This window comes from Salvelinus namaycush, unplaced genomic scaffold (assembly GCF_016432855.1).
Source record: "Salvelinus namaycush isolate Seneca unplaced genomic scaffold, SaNama_1.0 Scaffold110, whole genome shotgun sequence".
Taxonomy (NCBI): Eukaryota; Metazoa; Chordata; class Actinopteri; order Salmoniformes; family Salmonidae; genus Salvelinus; species Salvelinus namaycush.
Window position 1 is genome coordinate 79,032 of NW_024057787.1, and position 27,261 is coordinate 106,292.

The 27,261-nt window shown below is 39.0% G+C and overlaps 1 protein-coding gene across 1 annotated transcript in view; it reads right to left on the minus strand.

The window, feature by feature from the left end:
• The window catches only part of LOC120035738 (Fc receptor-like protein 5), a gene marked incomplete at its 3' end in the record, with an annotated part of 39,626 nt that extends 13,236 nt beyond the window's left edge, over positions 1-26,390 (minus strand). The window contains exons 1-3 of the mRNA XM_038982299.1: positions 26,286-26,390; positions 13,928-13,972; positions 1,842-2,102 (exon numbers count right to left, since the gene is read on the minus strand). Of these exons, the coding sequence (XP_038838227.1) occupies positions 1,842-2,102; positions 13,928-13,972; positions 26,286-26,316 (337 nt within the window). The remainder of the gene's footprint in view (positions 1-1,841; positions 2,103-13,927; positions 13,973-26,285) is intronic.
• Positions 26,391-27,261: the final 871 nt, after the last annotated feature.

A 27,261-nucleotide genomic window follows, 5' to 3' on the forward strand; every position in this document is an offset into this window, starting at 1 on the left:
CGAGGGGTTTGTGTCCCTAGCGAATGACGAAGCGTCTCAGCGTCCGGTTAAAATCCTTAGATACTGGTGCGGCGCAGTCGTTTATATTGTCTGATGTGTTGCCCTTATCCGACGATACATACTGTGGTTCCAGTGTGTTAGTTCAGGGTATTGAAATGGGTTTTGTTCCAGTGCCATTGCACTTTGTGAAAGTACACTCTGAGTTAATCAGTGGAATATTCAGAGTGGGGGTACGTCCTAGGTTGCCAGTAAAAGGTGTGACCTTTATAATGGGTAACGATATTGCCGGAGGAAAGGTAGTACCCGTTTTGGAGGTAATGGATAAAAGTGACCACTCTCTCTCCGATGAGCTGGCACAGAGTTATCCACATGTGTTCCCTGCTTGTGCTGTCACTCGTGCTCAGGCACGACAAGAGAGTGACGTGATAGATTTGTCGAACACTGTTCTGTTCAAAGAGGATGATCAAGAGGATGGGTTGTGCGCTACCTCTGGGAAGCTGATCACCTCTGACAAACAGCCCAGGAAAGAAGCGAAGAATGTTGAACTTATTGCTGATGCAATACAGTTACCAGTCACTCGTGAGCAGCTGGTTGCTAACCAAAAGGTTGACACCAAGCTTGCTAAATGTTTTTCTAGTGTTGTCTCATTGGAAGCGGTAAAGAAGAAAAACGTGGCTTACTTCATTGATGGTAATCTCCTCATGCGTAAATGGACATCCCATGATGACGCGGGCGGAGATTGGAATGCTGTTTACCAAATAGTGATTCCTACAGCCTTTCGACAAAATGTGTTATCCCTTGCTCATGATCACCCATGGTCTGGTCATTTAGGAATCACAAAAACATATGATCGGATCCTTCGCCATTTCTTTTGGCCAGGTTTAAAACAAGATGTGGCTCAGTACTGTCGTACCTGCCACACATGTCAGACAACAGGAAAACCAAATCAGGTTATTCCTCCCGCTCCTCTTTGTCCAATACCTGTCATAGGTGAACCATTCGAACATGTGGTGGTTGATTGTGTTGGACCGTTACCGAAGACAAAATCGGGTAACCAGTTTCTGTTGACAATTATGTGTATGGCAACAAGATACCCCGAGGCCATTCCTCTGCGTAGGATTACAGCCCCGGTAGTGAGTAAAGCCTTAATAAAATTCTTCACGACATTCGGATTACCTATGGTTGTACAAAGTGATCAAGGTACCAATTTCCTATCCAAACTCTTCAAACAGGTGTTAAAATCCTTATCAATTACGCACCGTGTGTCAAGCGCCTATCACCCAGAGTGTTTGTTTGATGGTGGGAAAAGGGGGTAACCAGACAAGTTGCCCTTGGGCTACACTACCCGTAGGTAAACTTTGTTATAAAAACACTAGTTAGAACTGGGCGGACCACCCCCTGTATTTTTGGTTAGTTAGCTATTTGTGACGTAGGCTAGTCTAGCTTAGGGGTGTTTTGAATTATTATTATTTCATTTCTTGGGTCCCGCTCAGCCCCTTTTCCTGCTCCCCCCATTACCGTGTGTTTTTAAATAAACATTTAGTGTTTGACGGTAATTAAGTTGTCTGTGTTATTTGTTCTCACTGTTACGTTTTCACTACTATAATTTGCATGAGTTGTGTTACGGGTCCCACTACCATCCCCCCCTAGACAGTCGGGCCAAAAGGGATTCGTAACATAAGTGGGGGCTCATCCGGGATATGAACCCGGGACCTCTCGCAGGATCACAGATCCAGCTGTATATAAAATATAAACATCATATATAAACATATCATCAGCTATCTGAAACCAGATGAACCACTAAACACTATAATGTTAGTAGATGGTGTTCGTGGACATACCAGGTACTGTGATGTTGACAGCATTGCTGTGTTCTCCAGACCCAGACTCACACCAGTACACTCCACTGTCTGATGGTATTAGTGACACGATGCATGAAGACCCTTGTTGTTTTCCCCATTTTCTTCCACAATCTGAACGCTCCCCAGAGACTGTGTTTCTCTTCAGTCTCCATCCAGCAGAGTTCCCCTGAACTTCACAGCTCAGAGAGACAGACTTATATTTAAAGAACTGAGAACTGTCCGGACTGATGCTCAGAGAGGCTGAAAGAGAGATTTGAGAGGGAGAGATTTGAGAGAGAGAGAGAGAGAGAGAGAGAGAGAGAGAGAGAGAGAGAGAGAGAGAGAGAGAGAGAGAGAGAGAGAGATACAATCAAAGAAAATGAACAACAATGACAAATGGTTTGAAGAACCGAAGAAAAATATTGAGAAACCTATCCAACCAAAAACATAGAAACCCAGAAAACCTGAGCCTTTGCCTTCACTATGGTGAATCACTAAAACAATACAGAAATGGACTACGGAAAAAGAAGGAACACCACATCAGAAATCAACTGAATGTCATTGAAGAATCCATAGACTCCAACCACTTCTGGGAAAATTGGAAAACACTAAACAAACAACAACATGAAGAATTATCTATCCAAAATGGAGATTTATGGATAAACAACTTCTACAATCTTTTTGGCTCTATAACAAAGAACAAACAGCAAAAACATACACATGATCAAATACAAATCCTAGAATCAACTATTAAAGACGACCAGAACTCACTGGATTCTCCAATTATCTTGAATGAACTACAGGACAAAATACAAACCCTCCAACCTAAAAGGCCTGTGGTGTTGATGGTATCCTAAGTGAAATGATAAAATCTACAGACAACTAATTCCAATTGGCTATACTTAAACTCTTTAACATCATCCTTAGCTCTGGCATCTTCCCCAATATTTGGAACCAAGGACTGATCACCCCAATCCACAAAAGTTGTTGAGTTAATAAACTATGTAACCTTCCTGTATTCTGACTAGATGGTGTTAAACTATATAACCTTCCTGTATTCTGACTAGATTAGATGGTGTTAAACTATATAACCTTCCGGTATTCTGACTAGATCAGATGGTGTTAAACTATATAACCTTCCTGTATTCTGACTAGATCAGATGGAGTTAAACTATATAACCTTCCTGTATTCTGACTAGATCAGATGTTAAACTATATAACCTTCCTGTATTCTGACTAGATCAGATGATGTTAAACTATATAACCTTCCTGTATTCTGACTAGATCAGATGATGTTAAACTATATAACCTTCCTGTATTCTGACTAGATGGTGTTATTAAACTATATAACCTTCCTGTATTCTGACTAGATGGTGTTAAACTATATAACCTTCCTATATTCTGACTAGATGGTGTTAAACTATATAACCTTCCTGTATTCTGACTAGATCAGATGTTAAACTATATAACCTTCCTGTATTCTGACTAGATCAGATGTTAAACTATATAACCTTCCTGTATTCTGACTAGATCAGATGTTAAACTATATAACCTTCCTGTATTCTGACTAGATCAGATGGTGGTAAACGATATAACCTTCCTGTTTTCTGACTCGATCAGATGGTGGTAAACTATATAATATTCTCTAGTTGCGCCGTGAAAAAGGTAATTATATATTTTTATATACATTTGCTAGAATAAGTAAAAACCTTTTTTTCACTTTGTCATTATGGGATATTGTATATATATATATATATATCCTGGTGTATATATATATACAATACCCCATAATGACAAAGTGAAAAAAAGGTTTTATCTTATTCTAGCAAATGTATATTAAAAAATATATATATACGTATATATAATGTACAGATTGATGAGAACCTTTTTTTTAAAATCCATTTCAGAATAACGTAACAACATGTGGAAAATCTTCATTAAATCCAAAAATAAATGTAGCAACTGCAGATTGCCCCTTTAAAACCTGTTTGGGATAGAGGGCGCTATTTTCACGTTGGGAAAAAATCGTGCCCAATTTAAACGGCCTCGTACTCTATTCTAGATCGTACAATATGCATATTATTATTACTATTGGATAGAAAACACTCTCACGTTTCTAAAACCGTTTGAATTATATCTGTGAGTAAAACAGAACTCATTTTGCAGCAAACTTCCTGTCAGGAAGTGAAAAATCTGAAATCGAGGCTCTGTTCCAGGGCCTCCCTATTCATTTGCTTGAAATCTATGGATATACATGCACTTCATACGCCTTCCACTAGATGTCAACAGGCAGTGAGAGATGAAATGGGGTGTATAGCTTGATCTGAGGTCAAAAGAGAGCTCTTGGAATGACATGACCCCAATTTCCTTTGTTCAGCAAGGCGCGGGAAGGAACTCTGGATTGACTTCTGAAAAGCTTTCGTTATAGACGGCTAATATCTCCGGCTTTGATTTTATTTGATAAATGTGATAATATCATCGTAAAGTATGTTTTTTCAATATAGTTTTAGCAGATTATTGAAAGTTTATCGGGAGTTTTGGCGTGTTCCGTTCTCTGCGTTTCGTGGAGATGGACAGCTTCGCGCCACTTGGCTAGATTTTGGTTGCTAATTCGACAGGAAAAAAGGACATTATAAAACCAAACAACGATTGTTCTGGACAAAGGACCCCTTGTACAAGATTCTGATGGAAGCTCAGCAAAAGTAAGAACCATTTAGGATGTTATTTCGTATTTCTGTCGAAAATGTTGATTATTATTTTCCGCCCTGATTTTTGGCGCTGTCTCGCTATAATGTAAGCTGTATGTCGTACTAAAGTTATTTTTAGAATTCTAACACGGCGATTGCATTAAGAACTAGTGTATCATTAATTTGCTGTACAACATGTATTTTTTAGTAAAGTTTATGAATAGTTATTTGGTCAGAATGGGTGAGTGTCAGAAATATATCCGGAGATTCTGGGAAAAAGTTGCTACGTTTTCACAATGTATAACCACAGATTTCGGCTCTAAATATGCACATTTTTGAACAAAACAAAAGTGTATTGTACAACCTGATGTTATAGGACTGTCATCTGATGAAGCTTGTCAAGGTTAGTGAAAAATTATATATCTTTTGCAGTTTTTTTGCGATCGCTAACTTTTGCTGCTGATAAATGGGTTGTGTTTTTGGCTATTGTGGCTATTGTGGTAAGCTAATATAATGCTATATTGTGTTTTTTCGCTGTAAAACACTTAAAAAATCTGAAATATTGGCTGGATTCACAAGATGTTTATCTTTCATTTGCTGTACACCATGTATTTTTCATAAATGTTTTATGATGAGTATTTAGGTATTTCACGTTGGTCTCAGTAATTGTTCTAGCTGCTTCGGTGCTATTTGTGATTGTAGCTGCAATGTAAAACTATGATCTATACCTGAAATATGCAAATTTTTCGAACAAAACATAGATTTATTGTATAACATGTTATAAGACTGTCATCTGATGAAGTTGTTTCTTGGTTAGTGACTAATTCTATCTCTATTTGGTCGGTTTTGTGCAAGCTACCTGTGCTGTGAAAGAAATGTCTGTGCTTTTTTGTATTTGGTGGTGAGCTAACATAAATGTACGTGGTGTTTTCGCTGTAAAACATTTTAAAAATCGGACATGTTGGCTGGATTCACAAGATGTTTATCTTTCATTTGCTGTATTGGACTTGTTAATGTGTGAAAGTTCAATATTTCGAAAAAATATTTTTTGAATTTCGCGCTGCCTTTTCAGTGGAATGTGGGCGGGCTAGCGGAACCCCGGGGCTACACAGGTTAATGCACGGCAGGTTCTCTATGAATAATCAAGGTGCTGGTAAAACACTTCATATAACACCTGTTGTATTACAACACTTCATATAACACATGTTGTATTACAACACTTCATATAACACCTGTTGTATTACAACACTTCATATAACACCTGTTGTATTACAACACTTCATATAACACCTGTTGTATTACAACACTTCATATAACACCTGTTGAATCAGCTGGTACAACACTTCATATAACACCTGTTGTATTACAACACTTCATATAACACCTGTTGTATTACAACACTTCATATAACACCTGTTGTATCAGCTGGTACAACACTTCATATAACACCTGTTGTATTACAACACTTCATATAACACATGTTGTATTACAACACTTCATATAACACCTGTTGTATTACAACACTTCATAATACACCTGTTGTATCAGCAGGTACAACACTTCATAATACACCTGTTGTATCAGCAGGTACAACACTTCATATAACACCTGTTGTATTACAACACTTCATAATACACCTGTTGTATCAGCAGGTACAACACTTCATAATACACCTGTTGTATCAGCAGGTACAACACTTCATATAACACCTGTTGTATTACAACACTTCATAAAACACCTGTTGTATCAGCAGGTACAACACTTCATATAACACCTGTTGTATTACAACACTTCATATAACACCTGTTGTATCAGCAGGTACAACACTTCATAATACACCTGTTGTATTACAACACTTCATATAACACCTGTTGTATCAGCAGGTACAACACTTCATATAACACCTGTTGTATTACAACACTTCATATAACACCTGTTGTATCAGCAGGTACAACACTTCATATAACACCTGTTGTATCAGCAGGTACAACACTTCATAATACACCTGTTGTATTACAACACTTCATATAACACCTGTTGTATTACAACACTTCATAATACACCTGTTGTATCAGCAGGTACAACACTTCATATAACACCTGTTGTATTACAACACTTCATAATACACCTGTTGTATTACAACACTTCATATAACACCTGTTGTATCAGCAGGTACAACACTTCATATAACACCTGTTGTATTACAACACTTCATAATACACCTGTTGTATTACAACACTTCATATAACACCTGTTGTATTACAACACTTCATAATAAACCTGTTGTATCAGCAGGTACAACACTTCATATAACACCTGTTGTATTACAACACTTCATATAACACCTGTTGTATTACAACACTTCATAATAAACCTGTTGTATCAGCAGGTACAACACTTCATATAACACCTGTTGTATTACAACACTTCATATAGCACCTGTTGTATCAGCAGGAACAACACTTCATATAACACCTGTTGTATTACAACACTTCATAATACACCTGTTGTATCAGCAGGTACAACACTTCATATAACACCTGTTGTATTACAACACTTCATATAACACCTGTTGTATTACAACACTTCATATAACACCTGTTGTATTACAACACTTCATATAACACCTGTTGTATTACAACACTTCATATAACACCTGTTGTATTACAACACTTCATAATACACCTGTTGTATCAGCAGGTACAACACTTCATAGAACACCTGTTGAATTACAACACTTCATATAACACCTGTTGTATCAGCAGGTACAACACTTCATATAACACCTGTTGAATTACAACACTTCATATAACACCTGTTGTATTACAACACTTCATATAACACCTGTTGTATTACAACACTTCATATAACACCTGTTGTATCAGCAGGTACAACACTTCATAATACACCTGTTGTATCAGCAGGTACAACACTTCATAATACACCTGTTGTATCAGCAGGTACAACACTTCATATAACACCTGTTGTATTACAACACTTCATATAACACCTGTTGTATTACAACACTTCATATAACACCTGTTGTATTACAACACTTCATATAACACCTGTTGAATCAGCTGGTACAACACTTCATATAACACCTGTTGTATTACAACACTTCATATAACACCTGTTGTATTACAACACTTCATATAACACCTGTTGTATTACAACACTTCATATAACACATGTTGTATTACAACACTTCATATAACACCTGTTGTATTACAACACTTCATAATACACCTGTTGTATCAGCAGGTACAACACTTCATATAACACCTGTTGTATCAGCTGGTACAACACTTCATATAACACCTGTTGTATTACAACACTTCATATAACACATGTTGTATTACAACACTTCATATAACACCTGTTGTATTACAACACTTCATATAACACCTGTTGTATCAGCAGGTACAACACTTCATATAACACCTGTTGTATTACAACACTTCATATAACACATGTTGTATTACAACACTTCATATAACACCTGTTGTATTACAACACTTCATATAACACCTGTTGTATTACAACACTTCATATAACACCTGTTGTATTACAACACTTCATAATACACCTGTTGTATTACAACACTTCATATAACACCTGTTGTATTACAACACTTCATATAACACCTGTTGTATTACAACACTTCATAATACACCTGTTGTATTACAACACTTCATAATACACCTGTTGTATTACAACACTTCATATAACACATGTTGTATTACAACACTTCATATAACACCTGTTGTATTACAACACTTCATAATACACCTGTTGTATCAGCAGGTACAACACTTCATATAACACCTGTTGTATCAGCTGGTACAACACTTCATATAACACCTGTTGTATTACAACACTTCATATAACACCTGTTGTATTACAACACTTCATATAACACCTGTTGTATTACAACACTTCATATAACACCTGTTGTATTACAACACTTCATAATACACCTGTTGTATCAGCAGGTACAACACTTCATATAACACATGTTGTATTACAACACTTCATATAACACCTGTTGTATTACAACACTTCATATAACACCTGTTGTATTACAACACTTCATATAACACCTGTTGTATTACAACACTTCATATAACACCTGTTGTATTACAACACTTCATATAACACCTGTTGTATTACAACACTTCATATAACACCTGTTGTATTACAACACTTCATAATACACCTGTTGTATTACAACACTTCATATAACACATGTTGTATTACAACACTTCATATAACACCTGTTGTATTACAACACTTCATAATACACCTGTTGTATCAGCAGGTACAACACTTCATATAACACCTGTTGTATCAGCTGGTACAACACTTCATATAACACCTGTTGTATTACAACACTTCATATAACACCTGTTGTATTACAACACTTCATATAACACCTGTTGTATTACAACACTTCATATAACACCTGTTGTATTACAACACTTCATAATACACCTGTTGTATCAGCTGGTACAACACTTCATATAACACCTGTTGTATTACAACACTTCATATAACACCTGTTGTATTTCAACACTTCATATAACACCTGTTGTATTTCAACACTTCATATAACACCTGTTGTATTACAACACTTCATATAACACCTGTTGTATTACAACACTTCATATAACACCTGTTGTATCAGCAGGTACAACACTTCATAATACACCTGTTGTATTACAACACTTCATATAACACCTGTTGTATTACAACACTTCATATAACACCTGTTGTATTACAACACTTCATATAACACCTGTTGTATCAGCAGGTACAACACTTCATAATACACCTGTTGTATTACAACACTTCATATAACACCTGTTGTATCAGCAGGTACAACACTTCATATAACACCTGTTGTATTACAACACTTCATAATACACCTGTTGTATTACAACACTTCATAATACACCTGTTGTATCAGCAGGTACAACACTTCATATAACACCTGTTGTATTACAACACTTCATATAGCACCTGTTGTATTACAACACTTCATAAAACACCTGTTGTATCAGCAGGTACAACACTTCATATAACACCTGTTGTATCAGCAGGTACAACACTTCATATAACACCTGTTGTATTACAACACTTCATAATACACCTGTTGTATCAGCAGGTACAACACTTCATATAACACCTGTTGTATCAGCAGGTACAACACTTCATATAACACCTGTTGTATTACAACACTTCATAATACACCTGTTGTATCAGCAGGTACAACACTTCATATAACACCTGTTGTATCAGCAGGTACAACACTTCATATAACACCTGTTGAATTTCAACACTTCATAATACACCTGTTGTATCAGCAGGAACAACACTTCATATAACACCTGTTGTATTACAACACTTCATAATACACCTGTTGTGTCAGCAGGTACAACACTTCATATAACACCTGTTGTATTACAACACTTCATATAACACCTGTTGTATTACAACACTTCATATAACACCTGTTGTATTACAACACTTCATATAACACCTGTTGTATCAGCAGGTACAACACTTCATATAACACCTGTTGTATTACAACACTTCATAATACACCTGTTGTATCAGCAGGTACAACACTTCATATAACACCTGTTGTATCAGCAGGTACAACACTTCATATAACACCTGTTGTATCAGCAGGTACAACACTTCATATAACACCTGTTGTATCAGCAGGTACAACACTTCATAATACACCTGTTGTATCAGCAGGTACAACACTTCATAATACACCTGTTGTATCAGCAGGTACAACACTTCATAATACACCTGTTGTATCAGCAGGTACAACACTTCATAATACACCTGTTGTATCAGCAGGTACAACACTTCATAATACACCTGTTGTATTACAACACTTCATAATACACCTGTTGTATCAGCAGGTACAACACTTCATAATACACCTGTTGTATCAGCAGGTACAACACTTCATAATACACCTGTTGTATCAGCAGGTACAACACTTCATAATACACCTGTTGTATCAGCAGGTACAACACTTCATATAACACCTGTTGTATTACAACACTTCATATAACACATGTTGTATCAGCAGGTACAACACTTCATATAACACCTGTTGTATTACAACACTTCATATAACACATGTTGTATTACAACACTTCATATAACACCTGTTGTATTACAACACTTCATATAACACATGTTGTATCAGCAGGTACAACACTTCATATAACACCTGTTGTATTACAACACTTCATATAACACCTGTTGTATTACAACACTTCATAATACACCTGTTGTATCAGCAGGTACAACACTTCATATAACACCTGTTGTATTACAACACTTCATATAACACCTGTTGTATTACAACACTTCATATAACACCTGTTGTATTACAACACTTCATAATACACCTGTTGTATCAGCTGGTACAACACTTCATATAACATAACAGATAAACCTGCTGGAGCTGAGATAAGGCGGGGCTTTACCTAGCAGAGACTTGTAGATAACCTGTAGCCAGTGGGTTTGGCGACGAGTATGAGGCGAGGGCCAGCCAACGAGAGCGTACAGGTCGCAGTGGTGGGTAGTATATGGATCTTTGGTGACAAAATGGATGGCACTGTGATAGACTGCATCCAATTTGTTGAGTAGGGTTTTGGAGGCTATTTTATAAATGACATCGCTGAAGTCGAGGATCGGTTTGATGGTCAGTTTTACGAGGGTATGTTTGGCAGCATGAGTGAAGGATGCTTTGCGGCGAAATAGGAAGCCGATTCTAGATTTAATTTTGGATTGGAGATGCTTAATGTGAGTCTGGAAGCAGAGTTAACAGTCTAACCAGACGCCTAGGTATTTGTAGTTGTCCACGTATTCTTAGTCAGAGCCGTCCAGAGTAGTGATGCTGGATGGGCGGGCAGGTGCGGGCAGCAATCGGTTGAAGAGCAGACCTTAGAAAGGCAGGGTAGAATAGATATAGGTCTGTAACAGTTTGGGTCTAGCGTGTCTCCCCCTTTGAAGAGTGGGATGACTGCGTCAGCTTTCCAATCTATGGGAATCTCAGACGATACGAAAGAGAGGTTGAACAGGCAAGTAATAGGGGTTGCAACAGTTTCGGCAGATCATTTTAGAAAAGAGTGGCCAGATTGTCAAGATTGTCTGATTTGTAGCCCAGCTGATTTGTAGTGGTCCAGATTTTGCAGCTCTTTCAGAACATCAGCTATCTGGGTTTGGGTGAAGGAGAAATGGGGGAGGTTTGGGCGAGTTGCTTCGGGGAGCGCAGGGCTGTTGACCGGGGTAGGGGTAGCCAGGTGAAAGCATGGCCAGCCGTATCAAAATGCTTATTGAAATGTTCAATTATAGTGGATTTATCGGTGGTAACAATATTTCCTAGCCTCAGTGCAGTGGGCAGCTGGGAGGAGGTGCTGTTATTCTCCATGGACTTTACAGTGTCCCAGAACCTTTTGGTGAGGAAGGCACTTTTAAAGAATAGCCAGGCATCCTCTACTGACGGGATGAGGTCAATATCGTTCCAGGATACCCGGGGCAGGTCGATTAGAAAGGCCTGCTCGCTGAAGTGTTTTAGGGAGCGTTTGACAGTGATGAGGGGTGGTCGTTTGACCGCAGACCCATTACGGATGCAGGCAATGAGGCAGTGATTGCTGAGATCTTGATTGAAAACAGCAGAGGTGTATTTGGAGGGCAAGTTGGTTAGGATGATATCTATGAAATCATCAACATCTATTGATCACATCTTTACTAACGCTGCAGAAATGTGTTTCTGTAAAACAGTTTACAGATCCACAGGATGTAGTGATCACAATATAGTAGCCATATCTAGGAAATCCAAACTTCCAAAGGCTGGGCCTAATATAGTGTATAAGAGGTCATACAATAAGTTTGGTAGAGATTCATATGTTGACGATATAAAGAATATTTGCTGGTCCGTGGTGTCTAATGAGGAGCAACCAGATGGTGAACTTGACACATTTATAAAATTGCTTATTCCAGTTACTAATAACCAAGCACCCATTAAGAAAATGACTGTAAAAACAGTTATCCCTGTGGATTGATGAGGAATTCAAAAGTTGTATGGTTGAGAGAGATGAGGCAAAAGATATGGAAAATAAGTCTGGCAGCCCAACTGATTGGCACTACTTTACTTTTTATCAGGTACAGTTATCAACACTTTACAACATGGTTCAATCAGAGCTACAGTTATCAACACTTTACAACATGGTTCAATCAGAGACACAGTTATCAACACTTTACAACATGGTTCAATCAGAGATACAGTTATCAACACTTTACAACATGGTTCAATCAGAGATACAGTTATCAACACTTTACAACATGGTTCAATCAGAGATACAGTTATCAACACTTTACAACATGGTTCAATCAGAGATACAGTTATCAACACTTTAAACATGGTTCAATCAGAGCTACAGTTATCAACACTTTACAACAGGGTTGAATCAGAGAAATTCATTGGCAAGATAAGCAAACTTAGTTATGACATGCCAGCAACAAATGCTGACAATACACATCCAATTATCTGACCAAATTATGAAAGAACAAGAATTGTACTTTTGATTTCTGTAAAGTCAGTGTGAAATTATTGGATGGATGGAAAATTACTGAGGATAATAGCGGACGATATTGCCACTCCTATTTGCCATATCTTCAATTTGAACCTAGTAGAGAATGTTTGCCCTCAGGCCTGGAGGGAAGCTAAACTCATTCCGCTACCTAAGAATAGTGCCCTTTACTGGCTCCAATAGCCAACCAATCAGCCTGTTACCAAACCTTAGTAAACTTCTGGAAAAAATTGTGTTCAACCAGATACAATGCTATTTCACAGTAAACAAATTGACAACAGACTTTTAGCAGGGAAGGACATTCATCAAGCACAGGACTTACACAAACGACTGATGATTGGCTGAGAGAGAGCAAGGGAAATGTTACTACTATGGAATAGGTGATGAATATAGAGAAATGTTACTATTATAGAACAGGTGATGGATATTGATAAATGTTACTATTATAGAACAGGTGATGAATATAGAGAAATGTTACTATTATAGAACAGGTGATGAATATAGAGAAATGTTACTATTATAGAACAGGTGATGAATATAGAGAAATGTTACTATTATAGAACAGGTGATGGATATAGAGAAATGTTACTATTATAGAACAGGTGATGGATATAGAGAAATGTTACTATTATAGAACAGGTGATAAATATAGAGAAATGTACTATTATAGAACAGGTGATGAATATAGAGAAATGTTACTATTATAGAACAGGTGATAAATATAGAGAAATGTACTATTATAGAACAGGTGATGAATATAGAGAAATGTACTCACCTCCACCTTGTCCGAGGGTAGAGTATACCAGTGTACTCAACAGCACTGAAACACACGGAGAGAACTATCACTATTTCTACATGATGTAAAGACTGAGCAGCACCACAGATATTAATTTCCTTAAGAGAGTGTGAACGATGCTGAATGGGTGTAGACAAAGAGCTCTTCACTAGATACCAAATCATAGATACCAAATTTTCTCAAAAGTGAGTTTACAAGTTGATCAGCTTACAAAGAAGAATCACTTTCCCATTGTTCCTCAACTGTAGTGTATGATCCACCATTTTGTAGCTCTACTTTTATCCAATGTAAAAAAACAACATTTCAAAACCGAATCCAGGTGGTGAGTCACATATCTCATTGATATAGGACAGAAACTTCAAAACATTATTCCTTATTTTACATTTTTTGACAGTTTTTTTTGCCATTTATGAATGTGGTATTCAATGTGTTTCTATGGGTTATAGTAGTAAAGGCCAAATGTAATACTTCATCAAATAATTGTTACTGTTATTCGTTACAGTCATTGACAGCAGAGAACTGGAAGGAAAGGCGACCAAAGGAGGAATAGGCTTTGGGAGTGAGCGGTGAAATATACCTGCAGGAGCGCGTACTACGGGTGGGTGCTGCTATGGTGACCAGTGAGCTGAGAAAAGGCAGGACTTTACCTAGCAAAGATTATAGATGACTTGGAGCCAGTGGGTTTGGGGACAAATATAAAGCGAGGGCCAGCCAACGAGAGCATACAGATCGCGGTGGTGGGTATTATATGGGGCTTTGGTGACAAAACAGATGGTACTGTGAAATACTGCATGCAATTTGCTGAGTAGAGTGTTGGAGGCTATTTTATGAATGACATCGCCAAAGTCAAGGATCGGTAGGATATTCAGTTTTACGAGGGTATGGATGCTTTGTTGCGAAATAGAAAGCCAATTCTAGGTTTAATTTTGGATTGGAGATGCTTATTGTGAGTCTGGAAGGAGAGTTTACAGTCTAACCAGACACCTAGGTGTTTGTAATTGTCCACATATTCTAAGCAAGAACAATACAGAGTAGATGCTGGATGGGCGGCAAGGTGCTGGCAGCAATCGGTTGAAGAGCATGCATTTAGTTTTACTTCCAGTGAAGAGCAGTTGGAGGCCACGGAAGGAGAAATGTATGGCATTGAAGCTCGTCTGGAGGTTAGTTAACACAGTGTCCAAAGAAGGGCCAGAAGTTTACAGAATGGTGTCGTCTGACTAGAGGTGGATCAGAGAATCACCAGCAGCAAGAGCAACATCATTGATGTATACAGAGAAAAGAGTCGGCCCTAGATTTGAACCCTGTGGCACCCCATAGATACTGCCAGAGGTCCGGACAACAGGCACTCCGATTTGACACACTGAACTCTGTCTGAGAAGTAGTTGGTGATCCAGACGAGGCAGTCATTTGAGAAAGCAAGGCTGTTGAGTCTGCCGATAAAAATGCAATGATTGACAGAGTCGAATGCCTTGTCCAGGTCGATGAATACGGCTGAAACAGTATTGTCTTTTATCGATGGCGGTTATGATAACGTTTACGACCTTGAGCGTGGCTGAGGTGCACCCATGACCAGCTCGGAAACCAGATTGCATAGTGGAGAATGTACAGTGGGATTCGAAATGGTCGGTGATCTGTCAGTTAACTTGGCTTTCGAAGACCTTAGAAAGGCAGGGTAGGATAGTTATTGGTCTGTAGCAGTTTGGGTCTAGAGTGTCTCCCCCTTTGAAGAGAGGGATGACCGTGGCAGCTTTCCAATCTTTGGGGATCTCAGACGATACGAAAGAAGTTGAACAGGATAGTAAAAGGGGTTGCATCAATTTAATCGAAAATTTTTAGAAAGAGAGGGTCCAGATTGTCTGACCTGTCTGAGACAAGACTACAGTCCCATTAACCCCCCGCTGACCTGGCTGAGACAAGGCTAGAGTCCAATTACCCCATGCATCTATGTATATTATAATTAATCTATGTATATAATCTATGTATATTATATTTCGATTATAATCACAACCGCATATATTCCCCCCCAAGCAGACAGATCGATGGCCCAGAACGAACTTCATTTGACTCTGTGTAAACCGGAAATCACATATCCCAAGGCTAATCTGAAAACAAGACTCCCTAAATTCTATCAACATATCGTGCTACCCGGGCTGGTAAAACCCTGGAACATTGTTATTCTAACTTCCGTGACGCATATAAGTCCCTCCCCCGCTCTCCTTTCGGAAAAGCTGACCACGACTCCATTTTGTTGCTTCCAGCCAATAGACAAAATCTAAAACAGGAAGCTCCCGCCCTCAGGTCTGTTCAACGCTGGTCCGACCAATCTGATTCCACGCTTCAAGATTGCTTCGATGACGTGGACTCGGATATCTTCAGCATTGCGTCAAACAACAACATTAACTTCTCACGAGTCACCAACCCTGATCCGGTAGCACCCCCCCCCCCCCCACCCCCCACTGATTAGCATAGCTAGCATAGCGTCACAAGTAACTTGTAGCATCTAAATATCATTAAATCACAAGTCCAAGACACCAGATGAAAGATACAGGTCTTGTGAATAAAGCCACCATTTCAGATTTTTAAAATGTTTTACAGGGAAGACACCATATGTAAATCTATTAGCTAACCACGTTAGCAAAGGAGAGGATTTTTTCACTCCCAACAGTTTTTCCCTGCGTCAGTAGCTATCACTAATTCGACTAAATAAAAATATATATAGCCACTAACCAAGAAACAAATTCATAAGATGACAGTCTGATAACATATTTATGGTATACCATAGTTTTTTTTTTTAAATGTGCATTTTTCAGGTATAAATCACAGTTCTACATTGCAGCTGCAATCTGAAAAGGTGCCGACCAAGCCAGAACAATTACAGAGACCAACGTCATATAACTAATTACTCATTTTAAAACATTTCAGAAAAATACACAGCGTACAGATATTGAAAGCCCAACATCTGGTGAATCCAAACAATATTTCAGATTTCTTAAATGTTTTATAACGAAAACAAAATGTAGCGCTAAATTAGCATAGCTATACCAGGCAGATTCGGCTGGGCGCCCACGGCAAGATCACATGCACAACAGATATGATATAACATCGTAAATTGGGTCTTACTATGGCTGATCTTTCATCAGAATGTTGATCAAAGTGTCCTTTGTCAAGATGAGTTGTTGGTTCCGTTCAGAGTCGTTCCTTTCCCACTCCATTTAGCACAGGTACCGGTCGAGTGGCACGGATTTCTCAAACGATACTAAAATCTAACAACGGAACACTGAAAAACTCCCTAAAAAATTCAAATAATCTGATTAAACTATATTGAAAAAACATACATTACGATGATCTGGTCACATGTATCAAACAAACTTCGACACGGAGATAATAATGGCCGCACAACAGAAGACAAACGTAGCTCCAATTTCCATGCAACAGAGAACCGGAAGTTGTCGGTCATGCCAAAGATTTTGCTCTCATTTCACGTCAGTCCCAGATAGACAAGAAATTTTTCCTCTGACGTCCTCTAGACACCCAGAGGAAGGCCAGTGAGTTGTGTTTCGGGTCATAGGAGGCACGACCATATATAGGCAGAGCTTTGAAGCCAGCATAAACATCTTGATTTTATGTTCTTGGTCATGGAAAGTGCTGTTGAATGACTTCTGTATCACTCAGAGACAAAATTGAAACGGATTTAGAAACTAGGGATTGTTTTCTTTCCAATGGTATGATTCATATGCATATAGTAAGAGCAATAATTGAATAAGAGGCAGTTTAATCTGTAGAGCAAATTATGCTAATGCGAAAATAGCACCCCCTGTATTCTCAAGAGGTTAACGAATACGCTGATTCTGTGAGCGGATTTATTAGCAAGTGCATCGGCGACGTCGTACCCACAGCAACTATTAAAACATTCCCAAATCAGAAACCGTGGGTTGATGGCAGCATTCGCGCAAAACTGAAAGCGCGAACAACTGCTTTTAATTAGGGCAAGGTGACCGGAAACATGACCAAATACAAACAGTGTAGCTATTCCCTCCGCAAGGCAATCAAACAAGCTAAGCATCAGAATAGAGACAAAGTAGAGTCGCAATTCAAAGGCTCAGACACAAGAGGTATGTCGCAGGGTCTGCAGTCAATCACAGATTACAAAAAGAAACAGAAGGAAAACCAGACCAGTCGCGGACCAGGATGTCTTGCTCCCAGACAGACTAAACAACTTCTTCGCTCACTTTGAGAACAATACAAGAAAGCTAAGGTAACTGAGCTAAACGACTACCGCCCCGTAGCACTCACTTCCGTCATCATTAAGTGCTTTGAGAGACTAGTCAAGGACCATATCACTTCCACCCTACCTGAAAACCCTAGACACACTCCAATTTGCTTATCGCCCAATAGGTCCACAGACGACGCGATCGCAACCACACTGCACACTGCCCTAATGCATCTGGACAAGAGGAATACCTATGTGAGAATGCTGTTCATCGACGACAGCTCAGCATTTAGCACCATAGTACCCTCCAAACTTGTCATCAAGCCCGAGACCCTGGGTCTTGACCCCGCCCTGTGCAACTGGGTCCTGGACTTCCTGACGGGCCACCCCCAGGTGGTGAGGGTAGGTAACAACATCTCCACCCCGCTGATCCTCAACACTGGGGCCCCACAGGGGTGTGTTCTGAGCCCTCTCCTGTACTCCCTGTTCACCCACGACTGTGTGGCCATGCACGCCTCCAACTCAATCATCAAGTTTGCAGACGACACTACAGTGGTAGGCTTGATTACCAACAACGACGAGACGGCCTACAGGGAGGAGGTGAGGGCCCTCGGAGTGTGGTGTCAGGAAAATAACCTCACACTCAACATCAACAAAACAAAGGAGATGATCGTGGACTTCAGGAAACAGCAGAGGGAGCACCCCCCTATCCACATCGATGGGACAGTAGTGGAGAGCATAGAAAGTTTTAAGTTCCTCGGCGTACACATCACGGACAAACTGAATTGGTCCACCCGCACAGACAGCGTGGTGAAGAAGGCGCAGCAGCGCCTCTTCAACCTCAGGAGGCTGAAGAAATTTGGCTTGTCATCAAAAACACTCACAAACTTTTACAGATGCACAATCGAGAGCATCCTGTCGGGCTGTATCACCTCCTGGTACGGCAACTGCTCCACCCACAACTGTAAGGCTCTCCAGAGGGTAGTGAGGTTTGCACAACGCATCACCGGGGGCAAACTACCTGCCCTCCAGGACATCTACACCACCCGATGTCACAGGAAGGCCATAAAGATCATCAAGGACAACAACCACCCGAGCCACTGCCTGTTCATCCCGCTATCATCCAGAAGGCGAGGTCAGTACAGGTGCATCAAAACAGGGACCGAGAGACTGAAAAACGGCTTCTATCTCAAGGCCATCAGACTGTTTAACAGCCACCACGTGGCTGCTGACTCAACTCCAGCCACTTTAATAATGTAAAAATGTATGTAAAAAATGAATCACTAGCCACTTTAAACTATGCCACTTGTATGTGTTTACATACCCTACATTACTCATCTCATATGTATATACTGTACTCTTACCATCTACTGCATCTTGCCTATGCCAATCTGTACCATCACTCATTCATATATCTTTATGTACATATTCTTTCATTCCTTTACGCTTGTGTGTATAAGGCAGTTGTTGTGAAATTGTTAGGTTAGATTACTTGTTGGTTATTACTGCATTGTCGGAACTAGAAGCACAAGCATTTTGCTACACTCGCATTACCATCTACTGAACATGTGTATGTGACAAATAAAATTTGATTTGATTTGATTTGATTATATATATATAGATATTAAACTATATAGATATTAAACCATACAGATATTACTTCTTGTCAATAGGGGGGGGGGGGGCGCTGTTTTCACTTTGGAAAAAATTGTGCCCAAATGAAACGGCCTCGTACTCTTTTCTAGATCATACAATATGCATATTATTATTACTATTGGATAGAAAACACTCTCAAGTTTCTAAAACTGTTTGAATTATATCTGTGAGTAAAACAGAACAGCAAACTTCCATACAGGAAGTGAAAAATCTGAAAACGAGGCTCTGTTTCAGGGCCTGCCTATTCAATTGCCTTATATTTATCGATATGCATGCACTTCATAGGCCTTCCACTAGATGTCAACAGGCAGTGGAAGGTGGAATGGGGTGTCTAGCTTGATCTGAAGAGCTTTTGGAGTGACAGGTCTGGAAATTTCATTGTCTTCGACGGCGCGCGGCGGAGCTCGACATTGCCTTCTGAAAAGTGTTCGGTTTACACGGCTAATATCTCCGGCTCTGATTTTATTTGATACATGTGATAATAACATCATAAAGTAGGTTTTTTCAACCGAGTTTTATCAGTTTATTCAACGTTTATTGGGACTTTTGGAGTTTTCCGTTCTTTGCGCCAAGAGAGGGTGGGAATGTTAGTAACCTTGGCTAGCATTGTGGCCAAATAGCCAAACACACAACCGCATATTTTCACCATGTTTCCACCGCATAGGTAGCTTTCACAAAACCGACAAAATAGAGATAAAATTAGTCACTAACCAAGAAACAACTTCATCAGATGACAGTTATAACATGTTATACAATACATTTATGTTTTGTTCTAAAAATTTGCATATTTGAGGCATAAATCATAGTTTTACATTGCACAATTTTGGGCACAATTTTTTCCATCCAAAAATAGCACCGAAGCAGCCAGAGTAATTATAGAGACCAACATGGAATACCTAAATACTCATCATAAAACATTTCTGAAAAATGAATGGTGTACAGCAAATGAAAGACAAGCATCTTGTGAATCCAGCCAATATTTCAGATTTTTTAAGTGTTTTACAGCGAAAACACAATATAGCATTATATTAGCTTACCACAATAGCCAGAAACACAAGCCATTTACCAGCAGCAAAAGTTAGCGATCGTAACAAACCAGCAAAAGATATATAATTTTTGATTAACTTTCATAAGCTTCATCAGATGACAGTCCTAGAACATCAGGTTATACATACACATATATTTTGTTCGAAAATGTGCATATTTAGAGCTGAAATCAGTGGTTATACATTGTGCTAACGTAGCATCTTTTCCCAGAATGTGCGGATATTTTTCTAAAACTCACCTATTCTGACCAAATAACTATTCATAAACGTTACTAAAAAATACATGTTGTATAGGAAACGATAGATACATTAGTTCTTAATGCAATCGCCGTGTTAGAATTCTAAAAATAACTTCATTACGACATAAGGCTTACGTTATGGCGAGAGAAACCAAAACCTGGGCGCAAAACTAATAGTACACAAGGTCAACAGATATATGAAATAGCATCATAAAATGGGTCCTACTTTTGAAGATCTTCCATCAGAATGTTGTACAAGAGGTCCTTTGTCGTGAACAATCGTTGTTTGGTTTTAGAATGTCCTTTTTCCCTCTTGAATTAGCAAGCACACTAGCCAAGTGGCTCAAAGCTCTCCTTCCTGAACAAAGGCACACAACGCAACACGCCTAACGTCCCGAATAAATTTCAATAACCTAATAAAACTATATTGAAAAAACATACTTTACGATGATATTGTCACATTTATCAAATAAAATCAAAGCCGGAGATATTAGCAGTCTATAACAACAGCTTTCCAGAAGGCAATCCCAGGCTCCTTCTCGCGCTTTCCAGAAAACAGGAAATGGGTGTCACGTCATGCCAAGAGCTTTTATTCCACCTCAGACCAAGAGAAACACTCCATTTCTTCTCTCACTGCCTATTGACATCTAGTGGAAGGTGTATGACGTGCATGTATACTAATACGTATCAAGCCCATTTATAGGCAGGCCCTAGAACAGAGCATCGTTTTCAGATTTTCCACTTCCTGATCAGGAAGTTTGCTGCAAAATGAGTTCTGTTTTACTCACAGATATAATTCAAACGGTTTTAGAAACTAGAGAGTGTTTTCCATCCAATAGTAATAATAATATGCATATTGTACGAGCAAGAATTGAGTACGAGGCCGTTTAAATTGGGCACGATTTTCCCCCAAAGTGAAAATAGCGCCCTCTGTCCTCAACAGGTTAAACCATATAGATATTAAACCATACAGATATTAAACTATATAGATATTAAACTATATAGATATTGAACCATATAGATATTAAACCATGCAGATATTAAATTATATAGATATTAAACCATACAGATATTGAACTATATAGATATTAAACTATATAGATATTAAACCATACAGATATTAAAATATATAGATATTTAAATATATAGATATTAAACCATATAGATATTATACCATATAGATATTAAACTATATGCAGTTGAAGTTGGACGTTTACATACACCTTAGCCAAATACATTTAACTTCTTGGAACTATAGGGGGTGCTGTTCCGCATTAGCATATTTGGGTCTCCAAATTAAACTGCCTCGTGCTAAATTCTTGATCGTACAATATGCATATTATTGTTATTATTGGATAGAAAACACTTTCTAGTTTCTATAGCCGTTGGAATTTTGTCTCTGAGTGGTACAGAACTATATCTACAGCACTTTTCATGACAGGGGTCAGATTTCAGAAATGTTTACCCCTGATCTGGAGTCTGTTTTTAAGGCGACAGTCAATGCTATGAAGAAACCGACACTGCCTACGTCTTCCTCTGGGTGTCTGTACGTCATCACGTTTTGAATGGAGTCGATTGCACAATCACAGCCACCATAACAGAACAAAACGTGGGGGTACCTCCCTTTCTCGTCGCGCGCCTGAAGCGTGAAGGACATCGGACTTGCCTCATTCCAAATCGTTGTTTAACCAGTAATATTTGTCTGGTCATGTTTTTACTCGTTATAGTTGTTAAAAACATCATAATGTAGATAATTTGAACCGTTTTATAGCAATTTATATCCGTTTAGTGCGATTCTGAGGAATTTCTTTGTCGTGCACTTTTAAGCTTTGGGAACGTCTCGGGGTCTCGGTCGTTGTTAGTGGACATTTCGAAGGACAGAGGACATCTATCGACCAAAATAAGTTTATAACATAGAAATTATACATTGCCCAAGAATCTGATGGAAGAACAGCTCAAAGTAAGCAATATTTAATATGATAAATCGTTGTTCTGTCGAAATATTTTAAACGCATATTTCGCCATTTTGTTTGGTATAGCTTCACTTGGCGAACCCTGTATTGAAAAGTAAGGATAATTTTAAAAATGTAAGTCAGCGGTTGCATTAAGAACTAATTTGTCTTTCGATTCCTGTCAACCCTGTATTTTTTAGTCAAGTATATGATTAGCTTTCGATTAAACTAGATCACTCTGAAAGCTGACGTCCCTCATTTTGAGGCTTGAGTTGTGACTATTTCCATTGTATAACCACGGTTTTGTATGGCTAAATATGCACATTTTCGAACAAACTGTATATGTATGTTGTAAAATGATGTTACAGGAGTGTCATCGGAAGAATTCTGAGAAGGTTAGTGAAAAAATTAATATATTTTGGCGATGATTACGTTATAGTTCTCTTTGACTTGAATCGATGCTCTACTAACGTTTGCACATGTGGTATGCTAACTTATCGATTTATTGTGTTTTCGCTGAAAAACGCTTAGAAAATCTGAAATATGGTCTGAAATCACAAGAACTGTGTCTTTCCATTGCTATGCTTTGTCTATTTTTATGAAATGTTTTATGATGAGTAAATTGGTCATACACGTTGCTCTATCTAGTAATTCTAGTCGATTTGTGATGGTCGGTGCAATTGTAAACTGTGATTTCTACCTGAAATATGCACTTTTTTCTAACAACACCTATCCTATACCATAAATATGTTATCAGACTGTCATCTGATGAGTTTTTTTCTTGGTTTGTGGCTATCAATATCTTAGTTTAGCCGAATTGGTGATAGCTAGTGGTGGAGAGAAAAAATGGTGGACAAACAAAGATGGTGTATTTTGCTAACGTGGTTAGCTAATAGATTTACATATTGTGTCTTCCCTGTAAAACATTTTAAAAAACAGAAATGATGGGTTTATTCACAAGATCTGTATCTTTCATCTGGTGTCTTGGACTTGTGATTTAATGATATTCAGATGCTACTATCTACTTGTGAAGCTATGCTAGCTATGCTAATCAGTGTGGGGGGGGGTGGGGGGTGATCCCGGACCCGGGGTAGAGGGCCGTTAGAGGTTTTAAACTCTGTTTTTCACAATTCCTGACATTTAATCCAAGTAAAAATGCCCTGTCTTAGGTCAGTTAGGATCACCACTTTATTTTAAGAATGTGAAATGTCAGAAAAATAGTAGAGAGAATTATGTTTGTCAGCATCACATTCCAAGTGGGTCAGATGTTTACATACACTCATTTTGTATTTGGAAGCATTGCCTTTAAATTGTTTAACTTTGGTCAAATATTTCGGGTAGCTTTCCACAAGCTTCCAACAACAAGTTGGGTGAATTTTGGCCCATTCCTCCTGACAGAGCTGGTGTAACCGAGTCATGTGTGTAGGCCTCCTTGCTCACAAGCGCTTTTTCAGTTCTGCTAACAAATTTTCTGTAGGATTGAGGTCAGGGTTTTGTGATGGACACTCCAATATATTGACTTTGTTGTCCTTAAGCCATTTTGCCACAACTTTGGAAGTATGCTTGGGGTCATTGTCCATTTGGAAGACCCAATTGCAACCAAGCTTTAACTTCCTGACTGATGTCTTGAGATGTTGCTTCAATATATCCACATCGTTTTCCATCCTTATTAAGCCATCTATTTTGTGAAGTGCACCAGCCCCTCCTGCAGCAAAGCACCCCCACAACATGATGCTGCCACCCTCGTGCTTCACGGTTGGGATGGTGTCTTCAGCTTGCAAGCTTCCCCCTTTTTCCTCCAAACATAACAATGGTCATTATGGCCAAACAGTTCTATTTTTGTTTCATCAGACCAGAGGACATTTCTCCAAAAAGTACGATCTTTGTCTCCATGTGCATTTGCAAACCGCGTTTTTTTTTTCTTCTGAACGGCATTTCAGGTTATGTCGATATACAGTGAGGCAAAAAAGTATTTAGTCAGCCACCAATTGTGCAAGTTCTCCCACTTAAAAAGATGAGAGAGGCCTGTAATTTTCATCATATGTACACTTCAACTATGACAGACAAAATGAGAAAAGAAAATCCAGAAAATCACATTGTAGGATTTTTAATGAATTTATTTGCAAATTATGGTGGAAAATAAGTATTTGGTCAATAACAAAAGTTTATCTCAATACTTTGTTATATACCCTTTGTTGGCAATGACAGAGGTCAAACGTTTTCTGTAAGTCTTCACAAGGTTTTCACACACTGTTGCTGGTATTTTGGCCCATTCCTCCATGCAGATCTCCTCTAGAGCAGTGATGTTTTGGGGCTGTTGCTGGGCAACACAGACTTTCAACTCCCTCCAAAGATTTTCTATGGGGTTGAGATCTGGAGACTGGCTAGGCCACTCCAGGACCTTGAAATGCTTCTTACGAAGCCACTCCTTCATTGCCCGGGCGGTGTGTTTGGGATCATTGTCATGCTGAAAGTGTGGTACCTTCAGGGGTTTGGAAATTGCTCCCAAGGATGAACCAGACTTGTGGAGGTCTACAATTTTTTTTCTGAGTTCTTGGCTGATTTCTTTTGATTTTCCCATGATGTCAAGCAAAGAGACACTGAGTTTGAAGGTAGGCCTTGAAATACATCCACAGGTACACCTCCAATTGACTCAAATTATGTCAATTAGCCTATCTGAAGCCTCTAAAGCCATGACATTGTTTTCTGGAATTTTCCAAGCTGTTTAAAGGCACAGTCAACTTAGTGTACGTAAACTTCTGACCCACTGGAAATGTGATACAGTGAATTATAAGTGAAATTATCTGTCTGTAAACAATTGTTGGAAAAATTACTTTTGTCATGCACAAAGTAGATGTCCTAACCAACTTGCCAAAACTATAGTTTCTTGACAAGAAATGTGTGGAGTAGTTGAAAAACAAGTTTTAATGACTCCAACCTAACTGCATGTAAACTTCCGACTTCAACTGTAAATATTAAACAATACAGATTTTAGCTCAACCTTCCCGCTGTATTAAACCGTACAGATAATCATAAGATAGATGTGTTCCATCTTACCTGCCGAGACACACACGCACACACACACACACACACACACACACACACACACACACACACACACACACACACACACACACACACACACACACACACACACACACACACACACACACACACACACACACACACACACACACACACACACACACAGAGAGAGAGCGAGTGAGAACTTACAGAGCTGCCAGCAGAGTGGTGTGAGTTCCATCCTGTCTTGCTGCTGAGTGAGACTCTGTGATCTCCAGTTATAGACTAAAAACTGTACTCCTCCTCCTTCCTGTTTTGACCACACACAAGGCCCTGCTGACGACGTATGAAACAGAGGAAGAGAGAGTAGATTACTGTGTCTATACTTCCTCTACCACTGTATATTTCTTCATTGCCACTCCTCCCACCCCTGGACTAGGGTCATATCCGTTTATGCCAACCATTCCCATGTGCTCAACTGTGTTATTCTGAGAGGATTGACCTCTAACCCCTACTATCAGCCACTACTGTAGTTCTGAGAGGGTTGACCCCTGACCCCTAATATCATTCACTACTGTAGATCTAAGAGGACTGACCTCTAACCCCTACTATCCGTCACTACTGTAGATCTGAGAGGATTGACCTCTAACCCCTACTATCAGTCACTACTGTAGATCTGAGAGGATTGACCTCTAACCCCTACTATCATTCACTACTGAGATCTGAGAGGATTGACCTCTAACCCCTACTATCAGTCACTACTGTAGATCTGAGAGGATTGACCTCTAACCCCTACTATCAGTCACTGCTGAGATCTGAGAGGCTTGACCTCTAACCCCTGCTAATGTAGATCTGAGAGGATTGACCTCTAGTCTACTCTGTATGTGTGGTTCCCACCGTGAAGCATGGAGGAGGAGGTGTGATGGTGTTGGTGTGCTTTGCTGGTGACGGTGTTTGTGATTTATTTAGAATTCAAGGCACACTTAACAAACGTGGCTAGCACAGCATTCTGCAGCGATACTCCATTCCATCTGGTTTACGCTTAGTGGGACTATCATTTGTTTTTCAACAGGACAATGACCCAACACACCACCAGGTTGAGTAAGGGCTATTTGACCAAGAAGGAGAGTGATGGATTGCTGCATCAGATGACCTGGCCTCCACAATCACCCAACCTCAACCCAAT